Raw genomic sequence first — 20,902 nt, forward strand, 5'->3', positions numbered from 1 at the left:
TTCCTAAAAACTATAATTATTGGGTACAATAATTGCCTTTGTTAGGAGAGTGATTGACGTTTCTATTGTATGGTTTAAAAAATTGAAGTCATATAATAACTACCAGCTATAACAGCTAAGCGTTCGATGCTACAAAATTACACTCTGAAGTTCATTTACACTTCTTTACGAGCAAACTTCTACTTATTCAAAGAAAGAAAGAAAAACAAAGTAATAAAGCATACCCGACATTTTAATCTACCATGAACCATAGAATATAGATATTATAATTAGTTTATGATGGAAAATCCTCCCCCTCGTCCGCCGTGGTGTATCAGAGATAGCGAAAGGGATTGGTCTCTCAGTTCATAAATAATTGCAATAATCACCCACATGGACTGTTTTTTCCCCTAGTGCTGCCAAAATGCTCTTCTCCCACCACGTTCAAACCCTAACCCTTTGCTTAATATTCTTAGATTATATCCCACTTTAGATTCTACCCTAGTTAGTAATTTTTTTTCTTTTTTTTACTTCATAGAAAATGTCTTCTTTTTTAAAGGGTTCCCTTGGAAAATTAATTTTTACCCCTTACATTACCTCTTTATATAGACACAAGTTGTTTCCTGTTTTGATACACAACTCATCTTGAAAAGAAAGAAAAAAAATAAGAGAGAAAGAAGGAATATAAATTGGCCTCTGATCTTTAGATTTCATTATTTGTACTCTTGTTTTCACTTCTTCTTCTTCATCTGCTTGTGTTCCTCCGAATTTTGTTTTAGCAGCAACAGTAAAATGGATGTGCCTGATCAACTCTGCTACATTCCTTGCAACTTTTGCAATATCGTTCTTGCGGTATAGAAAACATTGTTTTCCGACATCGATCGGTTGATCTGTTTTTTTTTTTTTATATAAATAAGTAACTTCAAAATCGATTAATATAACTTGAATCGTTCGTTCACTTTGTATGTTGCTATTTATTTTCTTTTGTTGTGATTCAGTTTGTTCGCTTTCTTGTGTTGTTTTAAAAAAGAACCCATTGATGAATAAAGCTGACCTTGGGTTCAGATATGGTGCTTTGTTGCTATTATGCAGAAATACATTAAATTTTTCATTCAGGTTCCCTTGTTTTTTTCTGATACAGTCAAGTCTACATCTTCAAGACTTTTCCTTTTCCTCTCTTCTTTTAGTACAGTCAAAGAAAAAGTCATGAATACTCAGTCCCTCGAGAATGAATCACCTCTACTTATCAGATCAAAAATAATTAAAAAAAAGAATTATGGATTGTTCATAAATACTGTGTTGATCATGATCTAAAAGTGGTTGGTTTATTTATAAGCTTGATGAAGACAAGTCCTTCGTCTCCGGATTTCGCCTTCTCTGCGCCGAAGCTTTCTTTTTTCCCCATCTCCCAAGTGTTGAGTGCTGTCAAATTTAAGCTTTTTCTCAGCTCGTGGTTTCCATGAACATGGAATCAAAACCCATGTTCCACCCTCCGCCCCTCTCTCAAGAATCTAGGGTTCTGCCGTGCAGTTCTTGTTGGTTGGGGTCTTGATATATAATTTGGTTTTTAATTAGCCAAAACATATAGATTAAATCTCAAACTTTTGCCCATCATGAACTGTTGATATATGTTATAGGCTGTTTCTAATTAGAATCTTGACAGATTTATTAGTTTTCTTTTTTTCATTTCACTAATTTAAATTTGTGCAATTTGTTTATAATGTTTTTGGTTTGAATTGAATGTGCAGGTGAGTGTCCCATGCAGTAGCTTGTTTGATGTAGTGACAGTTCGATGTGGGCACTGCACCAATCTTTGGACAGTGAATATGGCAGCTGCCTTCCAATGCCTGCAGCAACAAAATGCTCAGGTTTCACAATATATTTCAGCTTAATTTTTGGGGGATTCCATTTATCCATCAAAACACTTGTAGCTTCTGAATTCTAGGCTCCATATATATCTGGGTTTTGCTTCTTTTAAGGGAATCAAACCCTCTTCTTCTTTTTTTCTTTTTTAATTTTCAAGATCTTACATATTTCAGAACCCTAGACACTCACCTACATTCCAGCCGCCAGAATCTAAGTAATTATGCAGCATTTTCGACTTTGTTTAGTTAAAGTATATTTTTTTTGTCTGAAGAAAGAAATTAGATAAATAATTAAGTATTGATTATTTTTAAATTCCTGTCTTCTAGTATGGAAACATGAATTTCTCTTAGATCCCAGCTAGATCTAGCAACTGTCAATCAGACAGCCATTTTCTTTATCATTCCTAACTGATCCAGTCATTTCAATGTCGTTAATTATTTTAATCTTTTTTTTTTGTTTTGGGTGTCTGAGAAAACATCTTTTCATGCAAAACTTTTGGTCAAAATGTATATTTTATTTTAAAGATATATACTACAATAATTGAAAAACTCCCCTTCTTATATTATTATGCATATTATACAATTTCAAGATTTATTTACAAGATTCTCCACTCCACAAAATGTAAAAAGATTATTGATCAAAATCTAATCCATGTTAAGCCATAGGTACATTTGATTTTTCAACTTTTCACACTTCACAAGCTAATAGGATATGAAACATTTTGAGTTTTATTAAATGATTATGTACTTTATTTAATTGTAATAAATGTTGTATTAGCTTCACACTTTGTGTTAACTTTCTGCTTACAATAATTCAGGGTCCTATCCATTCTTCAACCGAGCTCAAGGTTGACTTAGGCTCTTCTTCCAAATGTAACAACAAGTTGGCCATCCAACCTTCCATCACAAAGAAATCCGAGCCGAAAATCGCCATCAAACGTGAGCTCGTGGTTTTATATTGAATCTAGATTTACGGCAGTGATAATTTTTCGCGACCAAGTCAAACATTTTATTCGTTCTTCAACTTCAACTTAATTTGATGCATTTTGCAATGGATCATTTCGATTTTATGTAACAGCACCAGAGAAGAGGCAAAGAGTCCCATCTGCATACAACCAGTTCATAAAGTAATGAAATGTGTAACTCAATATATATATATATATATATATATATATATATAGATAATCAATATTTTTTTATTTAATCAGTATACCAATTTATCACCAACAAAAAATAATCCTTATATATGTCTAATTATTGAATGCAAATTTTCAGAGAGGAGATTCAAAGAATCAAAGCCAATAATCCGGATATCACTCACAGGGAAGCATTCAGTACTGCTGCAAAAAATGTAAGTAAAGGCGTCGAAAAATGTTTCTAATCGAGCTGCTTACATTCGATGTTACATTTTTATTTTCCGTAACCGATGTATAAGTTAAATATCATGTGTGCCTCAAATAATAATCATATAATAGAAAATATATCCTAAAGAATTAAATATGTGCTGGTATTTTGAATTTGTTTGCTAATTAGTGAATTATTTTTCTGTTAAATTTGGCAAAGTGGGCACACTTCCCTCACATTCATTTTGGACTGATGTTGGAGAGCAACAATCACGTTAAGCATAATGATCAGGTAAAGTGGTGAGATTATTATTATTTTTTATTAAAAAAAATGGTTATTTATTGTTAAAAACGTTGGGATTTAATTGTTGTGAATTTGTGGTTATTTTTTTCTTTAGTACGGTAAAATAAATCATATTTTTGTTTGGATCAATTAATAAAACACAGATGGAGAACCGGAAAAAAATACCTGATGGATGGCATTAGTAAATCTTTGTTATCTGATGAAATCTGTGTAAAAAAATTAGGAGATTTTCTGCACAACATATATTAATATGGGTATACAAATTCGAGATAGAGCTAGCAGTGGTTTTGTATGTCTACTTCTTTGTGATCTAATTTCTCGGTGCTGTCAAATTTTAGTTTTAATACCATATCTCACAATTTTTTGCAATTTCAATATTTTTTTCAATTGAAGTATTATACGACACTGCACACAACATCACGTCTACGACCAAAATTGCAAATATGAAATATACAAGAATCAAAACTCTGATTAATCTTTCCTATATTTATGAATTTATTTATCTTGTTTAGCTGTCGATTGTTAAGATGTCTCATATCGGTTAGATAAGGTTCATGAGAATTGCATATATAAACTTCGACAATCTTCCCACATTGATCTAGCTTTTAGAGTTTAGATCCAAGTCTCAATCTTAATATGGTACCAAAGCTCAGACCCACCCCATAATGTGTCGTTCTGCCCATAGTTTGGTCATTTGTAAACTCACGCTCCAAATGTTCATTCTCGAGTGTGAGACGGGTGTGTTAAAATGTCCTACATCAGTTGGACATAGTTCATATGAGTTGTATATATGGACAATCATTCACCTTGATCTAATCTTAACTTAAAATATCCCACATCGGTTAGACATAATTTATGGGAGTTGCATATATGGACAATCATCCAACTTGAGTTAGCTTTTGAGGTTGAGTTAGGTTCAAATCTCAATCTTAACATCGATAACCAATATATTATAATTTAATTTCATGTATTATAGTTTAATTTCATGTATTTTTTAATAACCGATAATTAATAAGTTGTTCAACTTTCTTGTCTTATGAAGGGGTCTGAGAAGAACCAAATGCGCAGGGCCGCCATAATAAACAAGTGAGAATCTCCGCAGGCCTAATGCGATCTCTACATAAATCTTATTATTAAGAAATTTTAAGTCTCTGTCTTGTATTATGACTTCTTTTTCCCCAGTTTAATATTGTAACTTCAATCCAACAAACAATGTTTAAATAGTTTGTCATTATTCTGTAATGTGTGAGTATCCATTTCCATGAAACTAAAGATTTTATGATTGTATGGCTTTGCTCTCACAAAATGGTTTGTTAATATTGACTTGAGGTTTCAATTCAAATTTGTCTTTGACTTGAGGTTTCAACAACGGTGAAAAAAACGTTGAGGTTTCAATTCAAATTTGTTAATATTGACTTGAGGTTTCAACAACGCTGAAAAAAACGTTGTCTTTGAGTAAACCCTTTAACAACAGGGACTTTAATAACAGTTTTAAAAGGGCCACGACAACGGTTTTTTGAAGTGACAGTTAACATGAGTTTGATCGATATATTCGAATTTTAATTCACTTAAATGTTGATTACTTCAATCTGTAATAATGAAAGGGAAAATAATTTTTTGTTATACTAACTATTCAAAGTTTAATTTTTGTACATTATCTTTAATATTTTTTATAGTTTTATTTCATCGGAATACTGAAATGACATCATAAAATGCTAACTTGACATGAAAAAAAAATGATGTTGTACTATGAATTGTTGGCGTGGCCGACACGACACTATCAATTACAATTGGATCAAAATAGCCATAAATTAAAAGTTAATGTATCAAAATCAAAATTTGAATAATCAGTTAAGTAAAATGCAAAATAAGAAGTTAATAAACCAAAAAAAATTATTTTCTAATAATAAGAATTAGATAATTCTTTTGAAATATTAAGTTATATAAAGTTCAAATATTTATACTATATTATTAAACATGAACACCTCATATTAACTAACTTTGGTATATCAATGTGACATCAAAGTTTTTTCACAATTTTACCTTTCGTAATATTTGTCAGCTAACTTTGCTGGTATGAGTTTATTAATAATTTTAGTATATATCTCTATCTTTTTTTTATTTTTTAAATTATTTTAATTTATCAAAAAATTCAAATTATCTCAATAATCTCATCTTATCTATAAATATCATATTTTAATAAAATAATATATATATTTTTACATAAAAATTATCGAACACAAAATATATATATATATATATATATATATATATAACATGACGTGTCACAGTACACTAGTGTATATTAAAAAGCTAGCACTTTAGTTGTTCAGGCAATGAAGAGTCACTTCATAATAAGATAACATTGTCAAATCGTGAATCCGTTATCAAACTTTCCTCGAAGTCTTGTCACTCGCACTCCGACATCTACACCCATACATTTTTAAATTTTTAATCATATGTTCGAGTGAACATAAAATTTTAATTTAGTGGTATATAATTTTCTATTTTTAATGATATTTTCATGTGTGTGTATACCAGTGGCGGAGCCACATGTATTGATATCCGGGCCCGTGTCGCCCAATTTTTAAAAAAATACTATATGTAAATTTTGTATAATTTTGGACTAACATGATATTAGCCAGGTAGATCAATTTAAAATATTAAAAAATTTTAGAGTTTAAAAAATTCTAGTCCGGACAGAACCATATTCCTGACTCCACCACTTGTGTATACGTATGTATAATAAATTTGTACTATTATGTGTAATGTTGTTATGAAGCAAAGATAAAAACTTTGAGAGATCGTACTAATCAATTTTATAAGATGGTTCTACGACTCATGAAAAATAAATATTTTTTATGTCTAAATTACTATTTTTCATTATAAGAATATTATTTTTTGTTAGTTATGTTTTGAAAATTATGTTTATTTGAGTGAAAGATATTGTTTTTGTGTAAGATATACTATTTTTCATTATAGATATGGACCAAGTCGACATATCTCACAAATATAAATTTATGAGACCATTGTACAAGATGCGTACTCCTTCCCAAAATATGGTGTCTCGTAAAAGTTCCATATTTTAACATAAAGCTACGTAGTCCATTCGTTTATACTTTCCACCGTATGGTCTTCATTCTAATTATGGTGCCACTTTCTTCAAATACTTCAACCACTTCAACGCCACCACCTCGGGTTTTTTTCAAAAATTTAATTTTAAAAAAATTCAAAAATATTTTTATTATTATTAGTATTATTATTTGTTTTTTAGAATTTTTAGAATTTGAAGACATATATTATTTAATAAAATAAGACTTGAGATGACATACCAAAAACAAATATTGAACCTCAAATTCAATAATTTAAAAGATAAACTGATACTAAATTTTTAATTTTTTTAAAAAAATTAAACCAACACATATTTAAATAATTAAAGAATTTTTTAAAACAATAAAAAGAATATTATTTTTTAAAAGATAAGTTACCAAATATTTTACAAATAAAGATTTTTTGTAAAAAAAAAAAGACAAAAACTTGTGTGAACGATCTCACGGGTCGTATTTTGTGGATCGGATCTCTTATTTGAGTCATCCATAAAAAAATATTATTTTTTATGTTAAGAGTATTACTTTTTATTGTGAATATCGGTATGGTTGACCCGTCTCACAGATAAATATTTGTGAGACCATCTCACATGAGACCTACTCAAAAAAATTGATTGACCGGTTCACCATTTTAAAGCGAACTATCTTTCAAATTATTGAATTTGATTTTCAATTCACATATTTTATATGTCCTCCTAAGTCTTATTTATTAAATAAGATATGTGTTCGAATTCTTAAAAAGCAAATAATAATAATAATTTTAAAAAATTAAAAAAATTAAAATTATCAGCGGACGCTTATTGTTGCGTCCACCATTGATGGTGCAGTTTTGCTTTAGTTTTGAAAAACTCCACCATCCACCTTATTTAAAAAAAAAAAACCCACCACCTAACATTATGGAATTTCAATATTTTTAAAAATAAAAATAAAAATTGATCAATACAATTCTTTAAAATTAATTATAAGGTTTTATGTACTATTGGGTAGTTGCTCATAATAAATGTGGTTGTGATAAAGTAAACGAGAAAACTGCATTTTTACTTCTTTATAATTTTTGTTTTTTACATTGTCAAATTCCAGTTTTAGTCTTACATCTTTCAATTTTTGACAGTTTTCGGTTTTTCCTTAATCGAGAGTGCTGATATGGCACTACACACGACAACAAAATATTATCAAAATCGCAAAATATAAACGTGCATGACAAAAAATATAGTTTTCCTAAACTCAAATTATAAACCTTTACTTTTTAAAAGGATGTTTTCTATCATTTTGAATTATATAAGATTATATATATTTAATTGGAATATAATTTTTGAACCATAAAAAAACATTTTCAAAGAATTAAACCAAACAATGGGAAAAAGTATCTACTAAGCTTCACCTGTTGTAAAAAATAAAAAACAAAAAAGAAGAAGAAAGAAAGAACCATGGACCACCTTTGTTTGGCAGCTGGATTCCAATCTCATCTGTGAAAACTTCAAATAAAATTTATTGTAATAATTATGTTTAATTAGGAATTGAATTTTTATAACTAGATTTGTGAAGAGAAAAATTATTTACTTGAAAAATCAAAAGATCTAAATTATAAAATTATTTTTAATGATACTTTTATGTTGTAACTGATTTGCAAAATTAACCCCTTTTTTTTTCCTTTTTACCTTAATTGAATTAGGAATTATTTAGAAAATTCTACATATATTTAAATTTCAGATTTCTCTTATGAAGCATTATCCATGATTACTTAATAAATATAAATAATATTAAACATAAGGAGAATATTTTATTTTCAATATAATCCTTTTTTTTAAGGTTAAAATTGAGGATATTATTTTTTAAATCCCAAATATAAAATATTAGCACTCCTATAGTTTAAGATGGAGTTTGGCTAAGTTGAATATGGGTTTTTTTTCCGGATTTGTATCACCTGTTGTGGTTGAAAACACACACTTTTTACAAGATATGATCAATTGATCATCTGATGGAACTCACACAGTGTCAGACAAATTTGAAAAATTGTCGGACGTAACGAGATGATCAGCTGATCAGCTCGTGTAAAAAAAGAGCACAGCACAGGTCCAACCACAGCAGATGATCGAAATCCTTTTTTCCCTCCTTTTTTTAAACTTCTTATTCTCTCTTAATATACAACAAGGATATAATATAGATTAATTAAATATATAAATTTGGTAGTATATCAGTAATAATTTAAAATTCATGATATTAGCATTATATTGGTTTTAAATTTGTTAATAAGTGTAGCGACTTTAGCCATATTCATACAAGATACGTTTTGGACGAAAAATCATTGTGAGTATATCAGTCGTAAGTGTCGTAAAAACATGCAACAAATATTGCACAAAACAATATCATTAATTGTCAAGTACCAAATTTTGACTAACACAGTTCTAAGTAGTATTATCATGTAATATAATTTTTATCATTTTATTAAATATTCACGTCGAAAAATTATATGTGTGGATTCTCAAACATTTCATGTTAAGAGACATCCTATGTAGAAACACTATGGTGTGTTTCAAAATTATATTTACTCTGTTTTTTCAGGTTCACGGTCGTATTTTATGAGACATATCTCTTATTTGGATCATCCATGAAAAAATATTACGTTTTATGCTAAGAGTATTATTTTTTATTGTGAATATCGACAAGGGTTGACTCGTTTCACAGATAAAGATTCGTGAGACCATCTCACAAGAAACCTACTCGTTTTTTCAAACCAAAAAAATTAGATAATAGGGAAATATACTTGTATTTTAATTTTTTTGAATAAATGTACAAATTTTATTTATTTTAAAATAATTTTTTAATGTAGTTAAATTGAGGAAGAATAGGGATGGTGGTTGGATAGGATCGGCTGGAGAGGATCTGAAACGTCAAATTCCTGTCTGTTTGAGGATTTATGTCGCTTTAATTAATTGTACCTAAATTAATGTCATTCCCTGACACTTTTAATCACTCGATATTTTTGGACAACACACATCCCAATTTCTCTTCTAATTTCAACGCTCCTTTGTATTTCTACATTATTGGTTTCATTTGTTGTGTATGATATTGTAACGTTCGTACGTGTCATGTGTTTGTATAATTTTTTATAATTAATTTGATTTAAACTTCAATCGAGATAATACGATAAAAATTAGTAAAATTTCATACTTGAATTTGAAATTATTATATTTAAATTGTGGATTTCATAATTGTAAAAACTAAATAAAGACTGAACTATAATTTAAAATAATTTCTTTAAAAAAATCAAAGGATCTAAATTGCAAAAAAATTATATTTAAAAATACAGAAAAACACAAAATAACATACACTATTTTAATTTTATTATGAATTTTTTAAATAAATAATAAGAGACGATGCAAACTTTACCCCCAACACCCAAAAAATGTATACGTATAACTGGACATTTTAATCAAACTTCGAATAAAATGAGCATTTTTACGATATATATTTAAAGTCGGAACTTTTGACGAAAGATATAACTGGTTTATATTATATTTCTTGGATTGCTATTGATGATCTAAAAAAAAAAAATCCATTTTTATTTTTGATTAATTCATAACATTTTTCCTACAATTTTCTTTTCGAAAGAATTTCCTACTTTATTTAGCTTCTGTAAAAAAAAATGGAAAAACTACTAAAAAAAACCCCCAACAAATTTTTTCCCACGTCCAGAAAACAAGATTAATTTTATCTTATCTGAGAAAACCATTTTGCTAGATAAGTAAACGATCCTAACAATGGCGTTATTTTAGTCATACATATAAATCATAAACAATTTGATAAAATTACGAGAATAATACAATATAACATCATATCATATATCTTTATCATGGATATTACTCAAAAATAGCACTCGACTGAAAAACAAAATGGCACAAGGATTGAGTTATGAAATTTAAAAAGAAAAATATTAGAACAACCAAGTCAGCTAGAAAACATATGAGCAACAAATTATCAAATTCTCGTCATAATGGAAAGAAAGAAGTCCCTATTTAGTAGCAGATGGCATCGGCATCGATCGAGCTAAAGGACAACCTAGTCTTCTCATCCGAACCAAAGTTGAACTTCAGATCAGATGCATCATTCATCGAGGCATTGCTAGTAGATGGAAAAGAGAAAATAAGACTTGGATTTGATTTATTTGCTCCGAAACTGTAAGCAGGCTGAGGAATAATACTTGTAGATGGCAGGATGGAAGGTGTTGTTGGTGGTTCAGAAAGAACACCAGCAGCAGTACATACGGGAAAAGTGAATCCCGGGACATTGTCCGAGTTAAAAGCACGAATTTTATGCTTGTTGATGGAAATTGATGGCAAAGAAGGCTTAGACTCGTGATTCTTTGAAAGCTCTGAAGCAATAGAATTGGCGGAAGCCTTCACATCAGGTCCATCACTCAGACGTGTGTGAGGAAAAAGCACATTTTTTTCCTGTCCCTTGCTAGTTGTGAGAAAAGCATTCTGTAATAAGAAAAAAATGTTGTTAAGAGTTTACTGACGTGCAAGTAAACTGTAATCCAGATAAAAATTCAAAGGTAGAAAAGTATAATTGGGATCATATATGTTTGTCCACGATCACGATCTACATCTGTCATTTATTTAGCACGCTACCTACATGTTTTCTTCGGATTACTGCAATCTGATATTTGCCTTTTGGAAGAGCAAAAACATTCAGACTACTATAAAGTCAAAAATTTCGGACACTAAGAATGCAAACAAACTTTCTCTGTCTTAGTTGCAGTTGAAACCCATGTTTCTATGGCAATAAAAATCACTGACAAATGTGATGACTTTTGACAGAAGACTGGGGTGGGGAAAGAACTGCTTGGTGACATAAATTCCAATTTGTATCGGTAAATATGGACATATTTTTTCAATACAGTTAGGACTTCGAAATGTTTCCTCACACATCGTATATCTTGAATTAGATATGCAACAGAAATCAGAATCACTTACAAGTTAGTAAAACTTGCCTTGCATGCTCAACAATTGGTTCAAAAATATGATTGAAACTAACCATACACAAGCCTTGATATGGATCCTCCTACGCCATTGTGCTTTATCTCCTATTATATCATCATCCATATTTAGATAATGCATATCATGTTTAATTGATAGCATTCAAGTCTTTTTTCTCTGTCTTTCAATATGGGTGCTAGTCATGGTCTCACATCTCCTAACTGCAGCCTCTGTTGGTCGCCTTTATCGTGTCCATACCATCTTAGGGTGGTGACGTGTTTGTCCCAATAAAGCCCATGAATTGAAGGTTGGTGTGTCAAGCAAGGCCATCATTAAGGCATTAATGAAACTACAATCTTCCGGGTGCAGATGAATCAACATTCGAGATTTGCTTCAGTGTCATATTCCAAGTTGCAGTATTAACTATTAAGCGTGGAGAAAGAGTATTGTTCCAAAACATCACCAAATTCGTAAGGAAGACAGCAGCTTTTAACGGTTAAGAACAAATTTTACCAGGCTAATTGTAGAACAAAGAAATTCTATAGCACAATATAGCATCTAGCATTTATTGCAGCTATATGATGCTTTGCTTGTGCTTCAGCTCAATTCAGTAGGTTACCAATTTTTTTGTTCTTTTTTTGTCAGCAGCCACTATCTTATACAGCTAGGCCAGCCCGTAATAACATTTATCATGGAGGTCGTGCTTCATTGTCATGCTAGTCAAGTCATCGATCTTCAATGATATGACAACAGATAATCAGTGATGTGACAACAGATACAAAGCACATAGAAAAATGAAAAAAAAAAAAAAAAAAAACCACCACATAATTTAAAAACCGGCACTCTGAAAAAGATTAAATACCTCACGGGGAAAAAGAAACCACCGCATAATTTAAAAACTAGCACTCTGAATAAGATTAAATACCTCGTTTGAATTCTTGCCCACATGACCAGAAGATGCCCCAAAACCTAAAGATGACACCGCATTTGCACCAGGTACCACGCCAGAATTAACAAAGATGGTGCTAGGAGCCTTAGGATTCACATTGACTGCATCTTTAGCTGCCATATCCATGCCTTTGTCATTTAACTTAACAAAATAATTGGAACTGCTGCTACCTTTGTTAATTTCCAAAGGGGAATTAAGGCCAGATAAACCAGCATTCTTAAGAGAAGCGAGCTCTCCTGAGTGAAGTGAGCTTATGTTTTCCTCGTGAATGGTATCACCGGCATCGGAAGAAAATTTTTTCCATTCAGTCACCAATTTTATTTCAGCTTCTTTTTCTTTATGTGTCGGTTTGTTTCTATCCAGGTGTTCCAATATTCTTTTAACCGCCGGACTGCAGAATGAATTTGCATTTTGTAAAACCCTATCAGAGAAACCTGATGCATTGGCATCCTGTCAAGCATTTTGAAGTGCCACCATTTTTACCAGGTTCCAGATTTTTATTGGTAGTAAGCAAGAAACCGCTAAAAGAGTTGGAATTTAACTTTTCTGATGGGACATCCTTAAGTGAGCTCAGGATCATAGATTCTCTGGGACGGACTTCTGAAGCAAATCTGTTCCTGATGCGGCGAATAGGGCCCACAGATCCACAGACATCAACACTGTCGACGGTCGACCTTACCTGAAAGTCATTTTAGATGCTCATAGAGAACAACTCATGCACATTCGCTAAAATGGTCATGGATTTAGCCAAGAATCCATCTAGGTATATTAATTTTACATTGGAAGACATAAGTTCACCTCTCATACCCAAACTGTATTACTGAATAGATTTAACTACTTACAATAAGGTATAACTAATGCAATACAAGTGAAGAACCACAATAACAATTACCTGGCCATAAATGGAAGTCGGAGATTGTTTAGAGGGAAGTTAATGTGTTAGCAAATCTGCTATTGGCATTTAACTGCACCAACAAATAACATTTAGATAACAAAGACAAATAATCTTTATGCATAAACTTTAACCATAACCTCATATACCTTAGCTGTGGACCTCGACGAGATAGTTCTAGCATAAGGAGTTCTTGGAAAATCACGAAGCCCGTATCTGCTGCTCTGACTCTGTGGTGTGTTGTAACCATGGTGATCATTGAGTATGGCACCAGGCCAACAAATGGATGACGTAGGTAAAGGTGATGGCACAGGTGGTGGTTGTGAAAATTTGTTGCTTGGTTCAGCTCTTTCACCTTTTGATGTGCAACTAAGAAGATTGTGGCCTTGTTCTAAAGTGCGGCCAACCATATACGCACGAGCAATATCAATTGGAGAAGCACCAACTCCAACCGGAACCTGCACAATTTTGTGAATTAGTGACTTCTATACATGAAAATTGCGACGAATTCCAGATCTGATGCAGTGTAAACTCAGGCAGACACTGTCAACGGTTTGTCAAAGCTTCCCCAGCCTAATGAATGACAAACTACTTTTTTTATTTTAATATTCAGTTTTTAAGATTTGCACATTTCAGTTTTCTATTTTCAAAATTTTTGAACTTATTAAAATATTTCTCCATATTTATTATCTTTCTCTATACAATTTAAGAGAAATCCGTATCAAGAGACGCAAACATTTTTTTTTTTTGATAAGAAACGATTGAGTATTATTAATATTAGTTAATGTCCATTACAGGAAGTGGACTAGAAGTCCACTACTAATGAAAAGAAACTAAAACGTCTAACAATAGATGTAAGACCAATCTCGAAATAAGTCAGAAATCGAATAGCCCTCGAATTCTTTGTCTGATCGAATCCAGTTTGCTATGTTGATCTTGATTTTCTCCCAACAATCTTCTTCTGTTCCTTCGGTCTCTTGAAAGATTCTTCTATTTCTCTCTAGCCATATTGCCCAACATATTCCGTGTATCACCACTCTCCAAAAGATTTTTCCTTTTTTGCCAAGCAACTGTCCAAGGTCCGTAGCAAACAAGTCCTTTGATGTTTTCGGAGTAACCCAAACCAGTCTCAGTTCTTTCAAAGCCCTACCCCACAGTGCACTACTTAATTTGCAATGAACAAACAAATGATCTTGTGTTTCCGCATCCTTACGACACAACACACACCAGTTTGGAGAAAGAGCACAAGTAGGCAACATTTAAGCCCAAAGTTCAATTCCAACGGGTCCGACACTCGATAGTTTCTGTCACGGCATTATTGGCACTGATATATCATATTCACTGCGGAGGTCCTTCGATGCTACAAGTAATGCCTCCGCCCTTAATCCAAGAGCCACAAGAGAATTACATGTACTTCTTCACATAAGCTCGCACAAGGTATTACATGAAAACTAAACATGTGATTTCTTTGCACCCCTTGGATTAATACTTAGCGCACTACTCGTATGAGAGCTAAACAAAGTGTCTTCCATCAAATTTATCATTTGTATATATATACACACACACACACATATACATACACAAACATTATGAATTCAAACATAAATCTTGATGAAAAGATCACCAACTAACAAGCTCTGCATAGGTAAAGTCATAAAATCAGAAGGGGAAATAGATAAAGGCGCCCTCACGTCTGATTTTTCAGGGAAAGTGCCAAGTGTGTCTCTGTCCATAACATGGCGTATATCTGCTGCAGGCGTACTTGGAATTTCATGAATCCACCGAACCTGCTCACTGTCTCCTCTATCATCCCTTCTTGATTGCTTCTCCGACTCAATGTCCAGCCTAGAATTCAATATTGCCACCAAATGGCTGATTTCCTCCCTCCGTTCCAGTTGCATCAGATATAAGATTGATCTATAACACTTTCAAACGCACAAGGTTCCTAATCCCTGAAAGCATATACATAAGTGTGTATCACTGCATAAACTAACCATGCATTACAAGGAAATAATGCGAAGTTAAGATGGGGATTTCTTAAGACCAAATGTTTCAAGTTTCCACATTTCTAAATCCTCCCTCCCAACACTTGTACAAGAAAACTTCTAATGTCAGTAGCCAGATCTCTTGTTCCTAGGCCAGATGATCGCAGCTAAGATATTTATAATCTCAATAACTCAAAGGCTGACTCTTGAAGGGTATTCATACCCAAATCTGTCATAGGGATATTTAAGATTCCTTATTCACAATATCCAATCAGGTTTGTTTGGGGAACAAAATACTAATAAATAAACAAAGAGGCATTCCAAATTAGAAAGAAAAAAAAAAGACAAAAAACTACAGCGAATGCAGAGGTTAGGACCACACCGTGATATTCTAGCGCAGAGAAATTAACTGCACCCAAAATCTAAGATGGACCAGTGGGAGCAGAACAAGAGTACTGGCCGCGCCGCCGTCTTCTTCTGTCTGAGTGTCAAGTATCAACGGCGGTCATTTTATTTATTTTTATTTTTATTCAATATTTACATTAATAATAGAATTAAATTTCGCCCCTCCAACTATAAGTCTCTTACTATTTGGCCCTATTTGTAATGAAGATGAGTAAATATCTTGTGAGACGGTTTTACAAATCTTTATATGTGAGAAGGATCAACACTACCAATATTTACAGTAAAAAGTAATACTTTTAGCATAAAAATTAATATTTTTTTCATAGATGACCCAAATAAGATATTCGTATCACAAAATACGATCGGTGAGACCGTCTCACACAAGTTTTTATCAATGAAAGATAAAGATAAATAAACGCTCTTAGAAACTTAAAAAAAATTGAAAGTAAATAAGATATATTAGTTATAGATAAATTCCAAAGTACTAAAATAGGTTTTGCCATATTTTTTATGAAATAAAAATTTATTATTTTTGTAATTTAATAGGGATAATTTTTAAATTTTTTTTTTTTGTAATTGAAAAAATGTTGCACTATTTATTAAAACTAGTTAGTCTAAGTTCATGTAATTTTCCAATAGTTCTATGTTGCATGGCAATTTTTATATCAAAATTTGGGGATAAAAATATTGGACTATTCCTATGAAATTAAGCATTCAATATTCATCCACACACACAATTAAAGTCAGTCCATACAAACAAAGCCAATGGGCTGAACCCATTGAATAGGTACGGCCCTAAATAAGAACAAATCAAATCTTTATATTACAATTTACCCGATTTTGATATGCTTATAGTCAAATCGTACTCACTTCTGAAATGATATTTATCTATTAAATACAAAATTTTGATATACTTCATCACATTTAACAGATGAGTATCACCTCAACGATAAAAACAGGTGATGAACATCATATTAAAACTGACCATTTACATGCATCAAAAGAAACACGATTTTCTCGCCGCTTCATTGAAATGGGATGGGCTTCCTCGCTCCTTCTATATGGGGTAATGGTTAGAATCGTTTGGAGATCACTTCTTTATGATAGTGTAAAAAAAATGCCCTTTTAACTTATGAACTTCAAACATTTTTAGTCATTGGTATTAATTTATTGTTCATAACTAATGAAACAGTGAACTTACGCAGAACTTGCCCAATTTCTTCCATAAATTCGGTTTTTTTCAAATTATAATTTTCATCTTTATTATTTGGTATTTCTTGTTTTCCACTGGAATGTTATCGGACTGGATTGGACCGGTTCTAGACTGGATTTTCATGTGATGATGATTGGTTCCGAAGTTATCGGATTGGGAATGCAATCCAATGAAAAACTGAAATCGAATTAAGTTTGATTGAAATCGGATTGGATTTGATTGAGACCATATTGGAATCAATTTTTTTTAAAACCATTATTATGTATCTAAATAAATTAGATATAAGTCTCCGAAATTCTTAATTTATCTATTAATATATGTAATTATATGAAATCGGTCTTGAACTAGTTTCGATACCTAATTAAAATGGTTCGGATCCATTTCGAAACAACTCAATTCGATTCATTATTGGTGCTGAATTCGATTCGACTTGAAACCAATTGTATTGTACCGAATTGAACCGTATATATAATATAAAACTGTATCCAATTCAAATATGTTTTGATGTCACTCAACTTTTTTTTTTTCATAATTGCAAATTGGATAAAATAAAACGATTTTAGCCCCAAATAATCGAAAAAATAATTATAATGATCCTCAATAGGCAAACATATGTATATATATCATATAAGATTCCAAATTAACATCAATTTAAATAATAATTTGGATAGATGGATGTATTTCGATTATATTTTTATGGTTAACAATAAAAAAACGGATAAAATTTTAAATTCATAATTTACTTATTTATGTTGGGGATAGTGCCCTAAAGCATTGTAATTAGATTATGTTTTTATTATTAATAAAAACGACATTTATTATTGAACATATTTGCATGAAATATTATTGTCATGAATATCATAGTAAAATCCCTTGTTTATTGGATATAACCATGATTTTAGTATATATAAAAGTTATATATACACGAGGATTAAAATTAAGGATAATAAACTTAAATTAAGACCGTGTTGATATTAATTAAAGAATGGGATCTTTAATTAAAACATCACTAGTGCGGCCCATGAACATTATGAATGTGACTGTCTTATTCGGAACGTCGATGTAGAGACATCTATATAGGGACATTTATATATAATGAGATTATGTAGGACTAAGACCGATTTAATTAGATATTTCATAATAAATTCCGTTGTTAATATGAAATTATATTTAAATCATAAGATGATCATATATGGACAAATCTTAATCCTGATACGATTATAAACTCCTGTTCATTTCAATATGATTCTTAATTTGCTTGTTTAAAATTTGCAATTGTGCATTTTTTTCATTACTTGCATTTTAGATTTATATTTGAAATAAATGGCTGGGAATATGAATTCACAGACATGGAATCATTTCCTTCTTGCGAGAAATAGAAAGACGATTCCCTCATTTATTAATTCTGGAACTGAGTCTTGAGCCCAACAAATTTATAATTAAGTTATAATTTAAACCACTCGCTAGTGAATTAATGGTAAATGAAGATAAGAAGTGATTGAAGAGGTAAACGAAAAATTCCTAGTTTCAATTACGAATTGTCTATATGGAGGATTAATCCATATGTAATGATTATATCAATCGACTGCTCAATTTTGTAGAATAAGATATTTCATAATGAAGAAGAGTGAAATTTCATATTTTTAGTGGAGTAATTATGGAATTAATAAATTAGATAAATTAATTAAAGAGTTTAATTATTTATTCAATTTATTGGAGCTTCAAATTATGAGTCCATGGTCCCGATACGCCTTTCAAATTAATAACGTATTAAAAAATACAATTTAGAAATCATGTGTGGATATGGGAAAATGTTTCCATAACTCCAAGAGTTTGGAGATAAATATAATTGATTATGAGATATTAATTATATTAAAATTATAATTATGAGATAATTATATATTTGGATTATTATGGTAATATCCAAAAGTTGATTATAATATCTTTAATTTATTGTGAATAAATTATAGATATTATTTAATATCTAAAAATAAGTTAGAATAATATTCTAATTTATTTTGATAAGATCTTAGAAATCCTATAACTTTTAAAATGAGTTTTAAAAGACTTACATTTATAAAATCAAATCAAGGAGGATTTTTGGCCTTATCTTAGATTTGATAAGATATGGCCGACGGTTTTTTGAATCTCAATTAGATTGGGATTTTGCCTCTTGACTTGGATATTATATATAGGATCCTACGTAGTCTTTTAAAAACACACAAAAATATACAACTCATTCTCTACTTTTTCATGAGTTGAAAATAGAGTAGAGAATAAAATAAAAGTTTGATTTCTAGCTTTTGTGTTTTTGAGTGCCCAGACACTACCGTCGATAGGAAGGATCGTACTGGAAGACTGTGGTTTCTACGCATCTCGGATTCGTGAAAAAGGGAAAACTACGATAGGTTAGTTTTCTAGTAAATTTTTTTTTTTTAAATTCATAGTTAATTTATATTCATATGTTCGATTATAATTTATGAAATTATGTAATCGCTTCCGCTATGTTTCGATTTGGTCGAAAATAATTCTTTTTATCCGGAATTGTTCCGAAGGCTATATAATTTCCAACAATGTACACATTAGTTATACAAAATATAATGAATTTCAAATTCTTTCATTATTTAATAAACTTGAAATACATCCTTATTAACATAAAACACTATATAAACACGAAAATAGATTTGAAGTTCATGGTTTTGCTAAAAAAATATATGTGAATATATTTATGTTGCACTGGATTGATGAATTTGAAATTCATAGATTTCGATTATATTTTTATTGTTAAAAATCAAACAATTGATGAAATATTAAATCAATATCTCATTTATTTACCCATCAGTTACATAAAATATAATAAATTTCAAAAACTTCAATTATTAACTTAACTTAAAACTAATCATAATTATCATGAAACATTATATATAAACATAAAATAGATGTCTTTGAAATTTATGATTTTGCTTCACAAACTACAAAAATACATTAGAATATATTTAAAATTCATCGATCCAAACGTGATTTTAAAATCCACGAATTTGAAATTCATCAAATCAAACTAATGTTATTAACATATAACTTGAGGCAAATGTTTCATATCACCATCAAGTGAATCTGCATAAATACTACAGCAAAATCCTACCAAAAACCAGGATCATACAACCCAAAAAATTGCCAATTCTATCCTACACCAGGTAAATTACTCCCCTTTATTTTTTTTCTTACACGTTTCTTTTTATTATTATTGTTATTATCATTATTATTACATTTCACACTACTTTAACCAAAATCAACCAAACTAATCATTAAACTAATTTCGTTTCATGTATATAACATATGTTATATCATTATATTATTATTATTCTCAAATTTCAAAACTTAATATTTTATATTTAAAAATTACGTGAAATTTTTATTTGATAGTAAAATTTTTACGTTTGAGATTTGAGATTTTCATTTCTATTGTTTTATTTTTGTGGTAGAATCATATAAAATGCCAAAAATCAATATTTTAAAATTTAATTTATTATAACAAATTCTATGTTCTACCTATTTATAAACGCTAATAAAAAATTATTGTAGCTATTGTAAATGTTATACAATATAAGAGATACAATCACTTAAATCTCAAAACTACATACCTTGTTATGCAATCCATGTTCATTAATAATCAGTTTATGAGTATAATATCAATGAATTTATTCATGTGGAAGTTTTGGTGAAAATAATAATGTAAGTGACGAAAATAAGAATATTAGTGGTAGACTAAGTTTTTTTTATAATTTTTAATTTATGTTAATGAGTGATATATTTTAAGAAAAATGATTTAGTGGCAAAAATAATTACTAGTGATGGGAATAAAAGGAGGGAATTAACTAATA

The 20,902-nt window shown here is 30.3% G+C and overlaps 2 protein-coding genes across 7 annotated transcripts; one reads left to right on the top strand and one right to left on the bottom strand.

Moving 5' to 3' along the window:
* The first annotated feature begins 381 nt into the window (after window positions 1-381).
* On the top strand, window positions 382-4,833 carry LOC142528546 (axial regulator YABBY 5). 2 transcript variants are annotated; one of them, XM_075633595.1, is made up of 7 exons: window positions 382-831; window positions 1,728-1,847; window positions 2,663-2,783; window positions 2,923-2,971; window positions 3,120-3,195; window positions 3,408-3,487; window positions 4,543-4,833. In XM_075633595.1, coding segments are annotated over exons 1-7 (507 nt in total). In that variant the 5' UTR covers window positions 382-771; the 3' UTR covers window positions 4,544-4,833. The 2 variants fall into 2 exon arrangements, with proteins under 2 accessions (XP_075489710.1, XP_075489705.1); XM_075633590.1 differs by having other exon boundaries at window positions 386-831; window positions 3,408-3,479; window positions 4,534-4,833.
* Window positions 4,834-10,419: 5,586 nt separating this feature from the next.
* LOC142528561 (uncharacterized) lies at window positions 10,420-15,906 on the bottom strand. Of its 5 annotated transcripts, none has more exons than XM_075633615.1 (7): window positions 15,786-15,906; window positions 15,110-15,370; window positions 13,568-13,876; window positions 13,419-13,491; window positions 12,503-13,205; window positions 10,800-11,079; window positions 10,420-10,720 (listed from the first exon to the last, which is right to left on the bottom strand). In XM_075633615.1, exons 5-7 carry the CDS (start codon window positions 12,650-12,652, stop codon window positions 10,707-10,709), a joined length of 444 nt encoding a protein of 147 aa, XP_075489730.1. In that variant the 5' UTR covers window positions 12,653-13,205; window positions 13,419-13,491; window positions 13,568-13,876; window positions 15,110-15,370; window positions 15,786-15,906; the 3' UTR covers window positions 10,420-10,706. The 5 variants fall into 5 exon arrangements, with proteins under 5 accessions (XP_075489730.1, XP_075489726.1, XP_075489718.1 ...); XM_075633611.1 differs by having other exon boundaries at window positions 15,786-15,903; XM_075633603.1 differs by having other exon boundaries at window positions 10,420-11,079.
* Window positions 15,907-20,902: the final 4,996 nt, after the last annotated feature.

The sequence above is a fragment of the Primulina tabacum genome, chromosome 2 (assembly GCF_025594145.1).
Source record: "Primulina tabacum isolate GXHZ01 chromosome 2, ASM2559414v2, whole genome shotgun sequence".
Classification (NCBI taxonomy): domain Eukaryota; kingdom Viridiplantae; phylum Streptophyta; class Magnoliopsida; order Lamiales; family Gesneriaceae; genus Primulina; species Primulina tabacum.